The sequence below is a fragment of the Euphorbia lathyris genome, chromosome 3 (assembly GCF_963576675.1).
Source record: "Euphorbia lathyris chromosome 3, ddEupLath1.1, whole genome shotgun sequence".
NCBI classification, from domain to species: domain Eukaryota; kingdom Viridiplantae; phylum Streptophyta; class Magnoliopsida; order Malpighiales; family Euphorbiaceae; genus Euphorbia; species Euphorbia lathyris.
Window position 1 is genome coordinate 46,792,294 of NC_088912.1, and position 15,471 is coordinate 46,807,764.

Genomic DNA, 15,471 nt, shown 5'->3' on the forward strand with positions numbered 1-15,471 from the left:
AGACCTCCTAACACTATGATTAGGTGGGATATTATTAGATGGAAACTCAATTTCTCTGTTGGAAGTCTCAATCTCAGTATCCCTGTTCAGAGTTTCTTGGGAGCTAGGGGCAATATTGTAGTTATTATCTCTACTGACCGGTTCTTGATAAGGAAAAGAGTTTTCATAAAAGATAACATTTCTGGTGACAAAAACTCTATGAGTGTCTACATTGAGCACCCTATAGCCTTTGGTTCCAGAATGGTATCCTAAGAAAATGCACTTCTCGGCCCTAGCATCGAACTTCTTTCTATCTCTATGTAAAGTGGAAGAAAAACAGAGGCACCCGAATGATCTTAAATCATTATAGTCAGGAACTTTACCTTTAAGAAGTTCATAGGGCGAAACAAAGTTAATGACTTTAGAAGGCAACCTATTGATTAGAAAAACCGCGTGAGATATAAAATAAGTCCAATAACTGACAGGCAATTTACTCTGAAACTGTAAGGCCCTAGCTATGTTCAAAATGTGTTGATGTTTTCTTTCTACTAGGCCATTCTGTTGAGGTGTCTCAACACAACAGGTTTGGTGTATAATCCCTTTATCTGCATAAAAATTATCTAATTTGAACTCAAGTTCATTATCAGTCCTAATGATCCTAATGGTTTTATTAAACTGAGTTTCAATCATGGCAACAAAACGTTGAACCAAAATGGATATGACTGACTTAACTTGAATGAAGAAAACCCATGTATACCTAGAAAAATCATCAACTACAGTGAGAAAATACTTATTTCCATTAATACCAGTATGGGTAGGGCCCCATATATCCATGTGAACAATATCAAAACAAGCACTAGTTTTAGACTGACTAATGGGAAAGGCAGGTTTATTTTGCTTGGCCAAATGGCATATATCACAAACAATGTTTCCAATATTCAAGTTGCCAATATGTTTATTCATGTGCCTAAAACTAGATTGTCCTATATGCCCAAGGCGATTATGCCACATCAAAACATCGTTGTATTCATCATGATTATCAACATCATTCAAAGTAACATCAGAAGATTGGCTAACAGGGCCATGATTCATAGCATTCACATTATTAACAACATACTTATTAAAAGAAAAGTCATCATTCAAGCAGGGTCTTTGCAGTTGATAAAGTCCATCACTGGACCTAGCTAAACCAATCATCTTCTTCGTCTGTATATGCTGTATAGAACAGTCATTATTAGTGAATTTTACTTCACAGTTCAGGGTATTTGTTAGCCTAGAAACAGAAATGAGGTTATAGGCAAAATTAGGTACTAAAAGAGTGTCGTGTAAAATGAAATCCTCTGTGAACCTAATAGTTCCTATGTGAGATGCATATATTTCGGTCTTATTAGGTAAGAGGACTTTCCAATTATTCACAGGTCTTAAATCTGAAAATATCTCTTTTATACTTGATATGTGGCAACTCGCCCCTGTATCAACTATCCAAGAGATTTTCCGGGTTTTGACAAGCATAGATACATTCAACATACCTTCAGTGACATTAGTCACAGGACAGATGGACGCAGTAGCGCAATTGATATGCGATGTATTGCTCGACGATGGAAGAAGCCTCAGTAGCTGCTGTATTTGATCATTTGACAATTGATTCATTGCTGGATTGATGCTAGCTGGAGCTGCTCCCAAAATTCCACTTGAATTGTTCTCAGATAGATCTTCTGTACTCACGAAATTTGCCCTATTAACCTTGTTCTTTAATTTGTAGCCCGGTGGATATCCATGTTTCTTGTAACAGCTATCCACAGTATGATTCTTGAAACCACAATGAGTGCATTTCTGACCATTCGATCCAAACTTCATGTTTCCCCTTGCATTTTGTACTAATGCTATAAGTTCTTGAAGGTCATTAGTTTGATTCTTGGGATTCTGAACAAGCGCTAGCAAATCTTGACCCATATTAACTGCATCCGAGGCTTGACTTTGGCATTCATGCTGAACAATCAAGGAAAAGACCTTGTTGATGTTATGGATAGGATCAGTGACCATTATTTGAGACCTAACGGTGGCGAAAGCATCATTCAGCCCTTTTAGAAAGCAAACCACTTGATCTGCATCTCTGTTCTTTCTGACTGTAGCCAATGCATTGCACACACAGCCTTCACAGACACACTCAGGAATGTCTCTGATTGAAATATATTCATCCCAGAGCATCTGCAATCGAGTAAAATAATCTGAGACGGACTTATTACATTGCTTTAAGGTGTAAATTTCTCCTTGGAGCGTCGCTAAACGGAAAACGTCGGACTGTGCAAACCTCTCCTTCAGATTTACCCAAACTTTTCTTGCATCTCCCATCCATAGTACACTCTGAGCTATTGATGCCGATAAAGACCTAACGATCCAGGAGAGAACAAGGTTGTTACATCTCTTCCAAGTGACGAACTGTGTCGAATTGCTTGCCGGGGCTTCAATCGTTCTGTCAACGAAGTCCAATTTGTTCTTGGATAATAAGGCCATCTTCATGCTCTGGCTCCAGGAATGATAATCATTAGTACCAGACAAAGATGGAGTAACAAGAATAAGCGATGGATTCTCGCTAGAGTGAATGAAATAAGGGCTGGATTCGTCGATTCGGTTCACCATAACTGAAAATCAAAGGGTGGAGAGGAAAGATCTGGGAAAAACAATCGCGATCTAGGTAGAGAAAAAAGAGTGAATTGAAGAAATCAAAAGACTCAAAGAATGTAGAGGAAAGATTCTAGGAAAAACAATCGCGATCTTAGGTAAAGGAGAAATAAAGAGCAGAAGAAATCAAAAGACCCAAATATTGGGAAAGAAGGATGAATAGAAGTCGTAATACCAGAATACAGAGATTCTTGGACCGATCAATGACCGATGTTCACGAAATTGGTGCGGAAATGAGGAGAGAATGGCTCTGATACCATCTTAACATACATGCTTGAAGAAAGAGATCATGTATTGTACTAAAACTTGAAGAAAGGTTACAGTAGTGTTGAAGAAGAAGATGAAGTCGTAAAGACTCTTCATCTAAAATCCTTATTACAGAGAAGGGAAAGAGAAAGTAAAAATCAATAATCTAATCTACTCCTAAAGCCCCTATTTATAGTGACAGTCCTTACATCATACATGGACTGTTTACACAATTACGATTACATCCCTATACTATTACAACAGATAATAGAATCATTAGTAAACAGTTTAATACATATAGAACAATAAGATAATACAAGAGAATAATTAATCAGTGGATTAATTATATATGTTAACAATAAAGGGCCTCCAAAATTAATTTGACAATTTCTATTTTAACAATAGGAGTAAATTAAAAAATAACTTTATTTTTTTGCTCGATTTGTAAACACAATCTCGTAATTTAAAAATTCGCAAACATGATTTGATTTATGCAATTTGCAACTAAATGATAGGTGTCAATTTTCCAATCGAAAATTTGTGGTTAGTTAATTCACAAAGTTAGATTTTTTAATTTCTCCAAACAAGTATAACAACGATAACATTTTTTGACGAAATGATTTACTTTGCAAACTGTACACAGATCTATATTTATAAGTTTTTAAGCTACAAGGCTACGTTAGAAAAAAAAAACCCAAATCATATGTGTGTTTTTTTTTTTACTTTATGCTAACAATAACATAGCTTCTAACCATTTTATTCTCTACAAATTGTCTCATCCTAAATCTTTGATCTTTATTTGAATTTTTTAATCTAATGTCTAGGCCTCTAAAATGTTGGAGCCGGCTTTTTTGATGATTTTTTTTTGTGCATGAATTGACTGGAGTAACTTTATTGAAATGAAAATAAAGTACAATGATTTTGTTGAAAGAAAATAAAGTTGAACGATTTTATGAAATAAATTCCAAACTTCAATGATTTTTTGTACAATTTCATTATTTTTTTTTATCGAAAGCTTGTTGTCTTGATTAGTTGTGAAAACACAAAGTGTAGTTTTGAACATTTACAAAGATATCTGTGTGATTAAAAATTTAAATACGGGTCTGAGATTTTCACTATTTAAAATAATAATTTCTATTTACTAAAAAGAATTAATTTTAGTTATTTTTTTAAATATTAGGAAAATATAAATGAGATAAAAAGAAAGTGATAATGGTTTTGTTTTAAATATTTGTCAATAGTTAAATTTAGACAGTTTGGGAAAATATTATTTTTGTAAATGGAGAAAATTTCATATTGATGTCACAACTTTCAAATTACATAGACATTATCAGACTTACGAAAATCTATAAGATTTGTTTTTGTAGTTTACCCTAAAACGCCCACACTTTCTTTTACTACTTTACTTTGACGCAAAGATAGATAGATTTAGAGGAAGAAGAGAAGAAGGGGATGTGGATGTTGATCCAAGGATGACACCACTTTACTATATTACATATTTATGCTATTATTATGTTTATATGTTTCATTTTAAGCGATTCATATTACACTTCAATTTGTTTGTTGAAAATATATTTTATATTAATTTTATTTGTAACTATTAATATATTAGGATAAAATACAAGTCTTATAGTTATTAGTGGAGAACGGATTTGATGTTAACGTACAAATGAGTGTAATGTTAAACCTTATATTTATGGGTTGGACTATGCTTATTTTGTTTTTGACAAAATAAGTTTTACTTTGTTTTTTTCACCATTGGATGGAGATGAACTTTGACAAAGTAAGCTCATCAAATGGTAGAAAAAACAAAGTAAAACTTACTTTGTCAAAAACAAAGTAAGCATAGAAGTATGTTTACTTTGTTTTTGACAAAGTAACACTCCATTCTGAGACTATTCACTTACCCATCCACATTATAAATAGGAAGCGTTTACCAATTCTCAATAGTCACCCAGGGCAACCTAACACTATACTTACAGTTTGTTATTTCGAGCATGGATAGAAGGAACCTCTATCGTAATGTTGAGTTTCAGATTGACCAACTCCGATATGAGGCACCTAGGTGGCTTGTCAATATACATGGTCCTGACCGGCAGCAATGGACTGCCGTGATGAATGGCCCTCCAAACACCCCTTATGAAGGAGGTGTATTCACAGTCCAAATGGACTTCCCTGTCGATTTCCCCTCCACACCTCTAGTTGTAAGAACATGCATAAACTTGTTAACACATATAAATCAGTTCATATCTTTGTAAATACACTCATGATATTACTATTGTTCGCAGGTCATATTCAGGATCAAAATTTACCATCCTAATATCGGTCCCTTGGGGCATGTTTCTATTCCCCAGCTACTTGATCGCTCTTCCCATAGTATTGCCACGGTAAGATGTAAATCTATGTATTTTTTACCCGTAAATTTATCTATTCATGTTTGGGGTCTAGTTTATCTACTCATGTTTGGGGTCTAATTTAATTTATCTATGCATTTTATAGCTGCTGTGGAATATTTATAGATTACTGGTAGAGCCCTTCATTGAGGGGCCATTTCCTGGCCGAGAGAGAATTGCTGAACAATACATCAGCAACAGGGCAGGTTACGTAGCAACTGCCACGAGATGGACTGAAGAGCATGCAGTGGATATATGATGTGCAAATAGCAAGCAAGGGGGGCATTATGATATGACGTGCGAATAGCGTACAAGGGGGGCGTGATGTGCGAATAGCAAGGAAATTTGGATGCTGGGCAACCATTGAGTTAGATGGTGTGGACTACTGGATGGGCATAGAGCCAATCTTGAAGAACAGAATGATTACTGATTACAAATGTACTTGGTAATCAATCTGATCTTCAATGTTGGCTCCATGCCCCTCCAGTATTCGACGCCATTTAACTCTAATGGTTCCCCATCATCCCGATATCCTTGTTTACCATCTGCACATTCTTGAAGAAAGGAGATTTGGATGTCAAAGAAACACTGAGCTGGATGGTGTGGACTACTGGATGGGCATAGAGCCATTCTTGAAGAACAGAATGATTACTGATTACAAATGTACTTGGTAATCAATATGATCTTCAATGTTGGCTCCATGCCCCTCCATTACAAATGAACTTGGTAATGAGGTTTATGATTGTGCCACCACAAGGGACTCTCTTTGTGCTGAATGCATCATAAACCTATCACCATGTTGAATGCTTTTTTGTACGTTAACAAGCCAAGTGAAAAGGAACATTATAAGAGTATTCCCATATCAAAATGAACATTCATAATATGCCTAATCAACTACATGCCCAATGAACATTCATACACATGATTAGCTTCCTAAACAAAACATAAAACAAGTCAACATGCTTCATACACATACACATACTCAATCAGTTCTAGCAGTATAGCTCGTAGGTATAAGAGTATTCCCATGAGTTCTACCTTTCTAAACAGTTCTATCTAACCAATCATTTCATAGCAATATAACTCACATACCAATCACTTTATGCATGGTTAAGGTATTCAACCAATCAGTTAATAGCAATGCACATACAAAACCCTTTACAATATACTTGCCACTTGGATTGTACTCGTTGAAAAGTGAGCACGGTGATGAAGTTTTCGATGCTCTAACCACAAGTACATAACTTATGCTGATAGCATTGAAAACTCATCACCATTCTGAATGGTTTCAATCAACCATTAAGATTTTATATTTGTTTTTCATCAACCATTCCATGACTCCTAATGTCACATCCGATCCTAAACAGCATCGGTTATGAACGGAAAACAGGATAATGAATGTTATCAAGTCTAAAAGGCAAATCGATTTTCTATTATATAAAAATTTATTCAGACTCCCTAAAATTTATTTAATTATTTGGCTTGGACTCGATAATTCTATCGAGCTTCCTACGTATCCCGAACGTTTTAAATCTTTAACCGAGAATCAAAGCCACGTAGTTCTACCTATTTTAGGTAGTTCTCTTAACTTCGGTAGTTCTCTTGACTTATTAACTCGTTTTAACTTATTGGCACGTTAATTAACTCGCTAATGATTTAACCGCATACATCACTTTATTAGTATATAATTATATATATATAAATAAATCACTTTATCAAAATGAATCAAAATAAATAAACGTTTTATCAAACCGAATCAAATCAAATAAACGTTTTATCAAACTGAATAGTAACCAAATATACGTTTTGTTCAAACCAATCCATAATCGTTTTATCAGACCAACTCGTAATCAAATAAACCTTTTTATCAAAATTTGTAACAAATCAAATCATCACACATTGTAAAAACGTAATACGAAACTCGTATGTGTGTGTACATCCTCGAATTCCACCCATGTAGTTTATCATAACATCAATCATATCAATAATCGAGATATCTCATTTATATCTCGCATTGCCTAACGTTAGGACTACCAGTCGTGCACTCTGACCATACCGCCCTTAGGTATGGTCTTACAAATACAACTCCTACCTCAGGCAATCCTAGATGGACAAAACCATTTTTCTATCTTTCAAAATATCGCAACATAAAAATCATATTTGGACTTCAATCCAAATCACAAAAATAAGAACAACAATAACCGCAACAGCTTTCTCCAAAAACAATTCGTAAGAAATCATCAAATTTATTTTATCAATCCAATTTTCAAAGTACCACGATAATCATAATTATTATTCAAATAATCAAAATCTAGAGTATTCATTTATTTCAAATAATCAAAATCCAAAGTATATAAATATTTTAAACAATTTAATCAAGTATTCAAAGTAACTCAAATATTATATAAATAATTTTAAACTCAAATATTATATAAATAATTTTAAACTAAACACTTTTATTAGATCATTTATGTTTGTTACCGAAATTGTAACGCGTAACGCTAACTGAGTATCGTTATTTTAGACCGAATATACCATTAGACTCATTATATTATCATAAGTCTATTCGTACTAATTTTCATCCTAAAATTCGTTGTAATTGTCCGAATCTATAAATATTCGAATTTTGACCATTTAAACGGACAACGTTAATTTCGACCGAATGTTCAGTTAGTCTCGTTATATAAGGATAAGTTACTTGGACTAATTTTATATTCAAATTTTGGTACAAATTTTATATTCGACGTTGTACCGACTCTACTTGTTAAATATCAATATAGTTCTTCTATTTCAAGGTATTTTAATTCTAACTATTAAAGTTGTTTAAAATATTTGATTGATAGAATTTAAAATAATCAAAATATTCTTATTGGATTATTTTCGGTTATCACCGGAATAATATTATATACCGTGTAACTCAAACCGGTATAGTTATTTTAGACCGACGTAGTTAATTTAGACTGATTATACCTTTAAGCTCGCGACACTGCTAATAGTCTATTAATACCGAATTTCACGTTATTAAATCTAAAGGACAACTAGTTTAAAATTTATATTTTTGTTAATAATTGATAGGCACTAACTCATTAATTATAAATCTATTAAAATTCTACGAAACTATCGAAACTAAACTTACTCAAACTCATGCCTAAAACACTTTATAAATAATTTAGATATAAAATACAATTACCGAAATATCATCATTGGTCACCGAAAATTTATCAGTGTGATCCGTTGAGTGTTGTTCCGTTGAGTGTTATTGTTACACACCGCTCATATGACTATAGTAAAGATTGCACCCGACCACACGAAGTCATTTTCTATAAGTAAAAACTCTACTCTACTTTTTCTCAAATTAAATTCCGAGAAAAACCAAGGAACATTCATCTTCTCCTCCTTTATATGCAAAATTAAGATTTGTACATACAACTTAATGCTCAACTTCTTACCACGTGTTAATATAAACTACTTTCTAATTCAATATTGACACGTTATTTTACAATTAATTCTATATATGACACATACTTTATTTTTATTTTATTTGTTTTTTTCATAAAAAAATATGTCAATGCCACGTTTTAGTGATATGATTTATGATCAATCATATAGTGTTTTAAACCATTGGTATTAAATTTTTAAAATTAACATTACCATAATATAACATTTTATTATTATGAAAGATCCTTTTAATTTATAACTATTTATAAAATCTACCCAAAACTTTTTATTTATATCTAAAAACATTAAATTAAACCCAATAGTATATTTAAAATCGTAATTAATTAATACTCCAAAATCTATATCAAATAATTTTCAGACACGGACGTGACACCTAAATTTCATGGCTCATATAATATATGCAAACTAAAAGTAATTGAATATCCACAATATTTTGAACACTAGTTAAAATAATATTGATACATGCCAGTGTTCGAAATATTGTGGATATTCAATTACTTTTAGTTTCCATATATTACATGAACAATAAAATTTAGTAGTCATGGAATGGTTGATGGAAAACAAATATAAGATTTTAATGGGCAAGAATACTAATTAATTGTATTATAATAAATAGGAATATAGAACTACGTAAAAGATAACATATATAATTAATAGGGAAAGAATATAATATGGTTAATTTAATTTTGACGTTTAGCTTAAATTGCATGTATTTTGTAAACTTTAAGCTTAAATTTGTATTATTTTTTAAATGTTAAGCCTATATTTGTGCTATTTTATACTTGAGGCCTAAATTGATGCTATATTATAAACGTTAAGCCTAAATTGATATTATGTTGTAAACGTTAAGCTTATATTGGTGCTATTTTGAACGTTGAACCTAAATTGGTACTTCTCCAAAAACTTTAGATTTATTTTGGTACCTTATATATATATATAAAGCAATATTTTCTAGAAATTAAAATGTGGTATAGCTGAAAAAAATAAAAATAAAGGCGTATTAGTTATTTAAAAAAAAAAAAAAAACTAATGTCAATATGCCTGTAATTGTTAGGTATTCCACGATTTTATCAATTCAGTCTTTTTAATTTTTGAAGCTGGAAAATAACGTGGGTGGATGTAACCGTTTTGAGTCTTCTTAATTTTGGAAATTTTGAGGCATTATAACTATATATAAAAAGAAAAACCAATTTACAAAACAAAATATACAATGCCCCGCCCACAGTTTATAGAAAACAATTAATTCCACCGTTTTTACTATCTTGCTTTACCATATATATATCACAGAGAGTAAATAAATATATATATATATATATATATATATATATATATATATATATATATATATTTGGGTTAAGGTGCAAAAATATCCTAACGTTTTGGGTTAAGAGCAATTTTACCCCTAACATTGGAAGCCAAGAGCAATTTTAGCCTTAACATTGATAAATTAGGTTAATTTGAGAAATAATTCATTAAACTATCTTTTCGATCATGAATCTTGTCATCTACAATTCACACGTGCGTCGTTTTATCAGTAACAAATCACAAACATAGGTTGGGATGTGAAAAAAAAATACTCTCTTTTTATACGAATTAGACAAAAAAAATTCAAAAAATTCACCAAATTTATAAATATTAATCTCAAATTCTATTATTAAATTATAAAAAAACAAGACATCCTATTTTTTATAACGAATTGTTATGCAATTGGTGCAGAATAAGGAACAAAAATATCTGTGTTTTATAATAGTGTTTGAAATTGATCCAATTTATCAATGTTAGGGGTAAAATTGCTTGGCTTCTAACGTTAGGGGGTAAAATTACACAATTTTAGACGTTAGGGGTAAAATTGCTTCTAACCCAAAATGTTAGGGGTATTTTTGCACCTTAACCATTTTTTTTAAAACAAATATTGTTATTTTTTTAGAAAAAAAAAAAGAGAATAATTATTGAAGAACCAATGTATAAGTCATTTCCTTAAAAAACATATTTTTTGTCTGGAGATTTGAAATTTCAGTAGTTATCCATTGAAGAACGAAAAAGGAAAGGAGAGCACATTACCAATATTATCATGTATAGAGTGGACCCAATAATCATTTAAAAAGAATTTATCCTCCAAATCCAACTATAAACTCTATAATTGCCTCATTTTTTTTATCACTAATTTGGAATATACTAATCTATCCAACTTAAATTCCTTGTATAACTATTACACTTAACAAAAATCAACTACAATTTTCTACTCATTTTTTTGGTTAACTTCAATTTTTTTTTTTGGCTAACCACAATTTTAATTATTTATAATTTAGGGTTATATCATGTTACATTGTAATACCGCAGCTTCAATTCAGTAAATATATTTATAATTAACAATATCAAACAATTAACGATTAACAAATTAGCGATAAATCAGCTGTATAGTTAATATTTACTTTTTGTTAACTCGTTGATTGATAGGATGCATTATTTTATAATTATATATACATAATGTGTTTGAAATATACTAATGAAATCTCACTTAACATACTTAAACTCGTCTGAGAATGTTGCTCAGCTTTTCCAACACTCTACTGATCTTCACTTCACTTCGTAAATCTCTTTGCTTTAGCGTATCGCCATTATTCATACCAATTGGGTCATTTGGAAGATCCGTAATAATTTTATTTTGAACAATGAACCTATCAATATTTCTAATACTCTTCGACTAGTTTGGAAGAGTGTCAAGGATGCCGACTTTTTCCATCAAGGTATTGCTTCTCCTTCGGTCAGAGATCATCATATTCTTAAACATTAATGGTCGCCCAACTCCTTCGAGGCTTCATATATATTTGTCAACTAGCAGCTCCTCCTCTAGGTTGGACGAAGATAAATACAAATGGTGCATTTTCTCCGATTTTTGACACTTTGGGTGCGGAGGAATTTTTCGAAACTCTAAAGATTCCTATAGACTATTTTGCTCTCCGTCTAGGCAATAAGGATGCTCTTTTTTTTTTTTTTTGCTAAAATTAAGACTGCCATTTTTGCATTTAAGGCAGCAAATGAAAAATAGAAGTCATGATGTCCCTTGAGACTTTACCGTGTTCACACATTATTAATACTCAAGCAGTTTGAGTTTCGCACGTCTCAAAGAGGAAAATTGAGTCGTTGATTGTCTTTCAAAGTCCGGACCTAATTCTAAGATCAATGGTAGAATTTATTTCCGTCTTTTTGTTCTAGTTTTGTTTTTAATGATTTTAATAGAAATACCTACCTTAAGTTCTTTTAATTTGACTCTTTACCTCGTTTTTGTCTTTCCTTTTCCTTTATTTTTTCATCATGTATTCTTTCTTTTAATATGATGTGACATTATATTAATGTATTAATTATTAAATCAATATTTGCTTAACTATATACTAGATTAAACCCTAATATACAATAAGATTCATTTATACATAACTTCATTATTATATAATGGTTGAAAGTGGTAGAAATAATAAAACCATAAAACAAGTAAATAAATAGAGGGTAACTTTCAAATTTGTGATTAATTTACGTCTATTTAATGAAAAATTTAAACAAAATACAGTTATTATTTGACTGTCATATCAGACCTGTCAAATAAATGGTAACTTCCAAATTTGTGATTAATTAACGCCTATTTAATCAAAAATTTAAACAAAATACAGTTATTATTTGACTGTCATATGAGACCTGCCAAATAAATTTTTTCATCAATTGAAACGGTTTTGTATATTTTGGTTTTTTTTTGTGTTAATATTACAATAAATATTTTAGACACTTTGATAATTTTTTTTTTTATGATTAACTTATATATGAGAAACATATGTATTGATTGATAAAATATTGGATTTTAGTATTGAATATTCTAAATCCTTAAGTACTAAAAGATATAATTGTTTGATAAATAATAAAAATATGTATTGAATATAAAAATATTAATTAATAATATTTAACTTCAAACTTTAATTTAAATATTTGCACCTATCAAATTAAGGATTTTTTTAACTTAATACCTATTTTAAGTGTCGGAAGAATTGCAATTATCAAATATAATTAAAATAAATAAGTGTAATAATTAAGTAATTCTCTGAGTTATTTAGTTGTAGACATTTTAAAAAGGTGCTTATAACCGTATTAGTAGTATAATAAACCTTTTAAACATAATTGATATTTATTTTTTTTTTTTAATTATTGATATTTATTCAATGTAACCATTAAAAGTCCATTCAATTTTTTTTCATCATACATTGTTATACGGCACTAAAATTATATTACTTAAAAATATAGTTATATAATTTTATAGGTTAAGAATAAATATGAATTTTATAAAAATTTATAAGGGTAAATTTGAACCTTTTTTTCCATTAAATGGAGAAAGAGAAGTATGGATAAAGTTGTAATATAAGTGTGAGTTGAGGGGGAAATTAGAAGGAAAGAGTTTATATAAGGAGAAAGCAAGAGTGATATTCCCACTCACTCCTACCCATTACTTTCAACTTGTTCTTTTCTCTGCTCAAACATTGCGTCAAAATTCAACAACAGCAGCAATGGCTATGGCTTTCAAGATGGTACTTTCTTCTTCTTCCTCTCTTCTTTTCAATTTTAATCCTCTGCTTAATTCTAATCTGTTCCTTAATTAGGCAACCACTGGAATGTGGGTGGCTGATGAATGTAAGAATTCATTCATGGAGATGAAATGGAAAAAGGTCCACAGATTTGTAGTCTTCAAGATCGATGAGAAATCCAAATTGGTCACCGTCGATAAGGTTGGTGCTCCCGGCGAGGGCTATGATGCGCTTGCTGCTTCTTTGCCTGACGACGATTGCAGATACGCCGTCTTCGATTTCGACTATGTCACCGTCGATAATTGCCGCAAAAGCAAGATCTTCTTCATTGCCTGGTCCGTCCCTCCTCCCTTTTATCTTCCTCCCAATTTATTATTTCTGATTTTCCATAATTATCATATCAATTGAGTTTTTTTCTATTATAATCTCAACTCAAGAGTAGTTTTCATGCTTTTTTTTTTTTTTAATAATGAAATTTAAAGTTGGTGATTAGTACTGTAATAGAATACTAAAAATTGATTTTAGAGAAACAAAAAGATGGTTGACATTTTAAGCATCCAATGGGACTGAATAATGATTTGGTGAGAGAAAAACAGTGCCCATTAATTTTAATGCTATTTAGATAGAGATAATATAATCATTGTTAATCTAAGTATTACTAGTATGATTCTGCTCTTAATGCCATAGTATATAAACAAGCCTCATTCAAGGTCCCAATATTTTTAAGAAATCAAAAACAGATTTTTATGTAATTAATATAGATTATTTGGCACTTAAAAAATGATTTAACTTTTTACAATTATTATAATAAATTTAATATTTATTGAAAATTACAAGCATGGTTATAAAACCACAATAAAAAAAAAACGATGTATTAGAAAAAATTAATTATAAAACTTAATTCAGAAATTAATATCAAAGAAAACGAGAAGAAAAAAAATCTATGAGACATGGAGCAAGTAGTGTATATAAAGATATAATAGAAAGTAATTTTCAACGCAAATCGACTATATATATATATATAAAACAGATTGTCAGTGATTCAGTTTAGTTTAGTTTTTTAAGTGTGTTTTTATATTCGTAATGTGTAATGTTAGTTTTGAATGAATTTCCAATAAGAATTTAGGAGTTAGAGTTTGAGATGTCGATGGAATAATTGGAGATCCTAGAAGCATATTATTAGTGCACAAGTTTTTCAATTACTTGTTGTTACAGTATTCTTTTATATAATAATTGATATAATTAATCAGTTAGCAATTATTGGGTAGATGTAGCATATTATAATAAGAAGAAGAATAAAATTACAGGGCTCCAACAGCATCAAGAATTAGAGCAAAGATGCTATATGCAACATCAAAAGATGGATTGAGGAGAGCATTAGAAGGGATCCATTATGAACTCCAAGCAACTGACCCAACTGAGATGGGTTTTGATATCATAACAGACAGAGCTAAATAGATTATTAATCATCTTTTCCCCTTTTATCTAATAAGTCCATACATTAGGTGCTTCTTTTCTTCTCCTTACTCTTTTTTTTTTTTTTCTTTTCTTGGATTTTAGCACTACTAATGTAAGTTTATCTTCTTTCTAATCTTTAATCATAATTAAATAGTACTGTCTTATGAGTGCTAACTGGACCACATATTCCTCTCTTTTTATCATGGATGAGAGGTAAAACCATATGTTCAAAGTTGCTTTTCCCATTATACTTTCTCCAAAAGTTTGCTATTGTCTCAAGATTGTTCAAGAAAATACTCAATTTGTATTCAATTACTATGTTAAAAGACTACAAGCTTCTTAATATATAGCCGTTATAATTTATAACGGATATAACAACAAATTTTTAACCGTAGATAATTAACTCTAGTATAATAAGTAATTAAGATGGACCGCCGCGATTAAGATGCCCTATAATCTGAGGTTTTATGAGTATATCTACTAACTGTTGGGTAGTCCTCACTCTCATCAATAACAATTCGAACTTGTAATTTCTCTCGCATCAAATGATAATACATCTTTATGTGCTTTGATCGCTCATAAAAGGTTGAATTATGATCCAAATAAACTGCTGAATTCTTGTCATAATACAAGATTGATGATGTTTGTTGTGTGAAACCAATGGAAAGTTGAGCAAATAATTTAACCAT

General features: G+C 30.7%; 1 protein-coding gene across 1 annotated transcript; it reads left to right on the forward strand.

Moving 5' to 3' along the window:
- The first annotated feature begins 13,202 nt into the window (after positions 1–13,202).
- On the forward strand, positions 13,203–14,933 carry LOC136223858 (actin-depolymerizing factor 5-like). The gene is made up of 3 exons (XM_066012030.1): positions 13,203–13,327; positions 13,400–13,659; positions 14,632–14,933. The coding sequence occupies exons 1-3, from the start codon at positions 13,307–13,309 to the stop codon at positions 14,780–14,782; spliced, it is 432 nt and encodes a 143-aa protein (XP_065868102.1). The 5' UTR covers positions 13,203–13,306; the 3' UTR covers positions 14,783–14,933.
- The last annotated feature ends 538 nt before the right edge of the window (positions 14,934–15,471 follow it).

Excerpts from the sequence above, each read along its gene's own strand:
- LOC136223858 (XM_066012030.1), top strand. The coding sequence starts at position 13,307 with ATGGCTATGGCTTTCAAGATG. Across the intron at positions 13,328-13,399 it reads TGGCTATGGCTTTCAAGATG|GCAACCACTGGAATGTGGGT; the intron begins GTACTTTCTTCT and ends TTCCTTAATTAG. Across the intron at positions 13,660-14,631 it reads AAGATCTTCTTCATTGCCTG|GGCTCCAACAGCATCAAGAA; the intron begins GTCCGTCCCTCC and ends ATAAAATTACAG.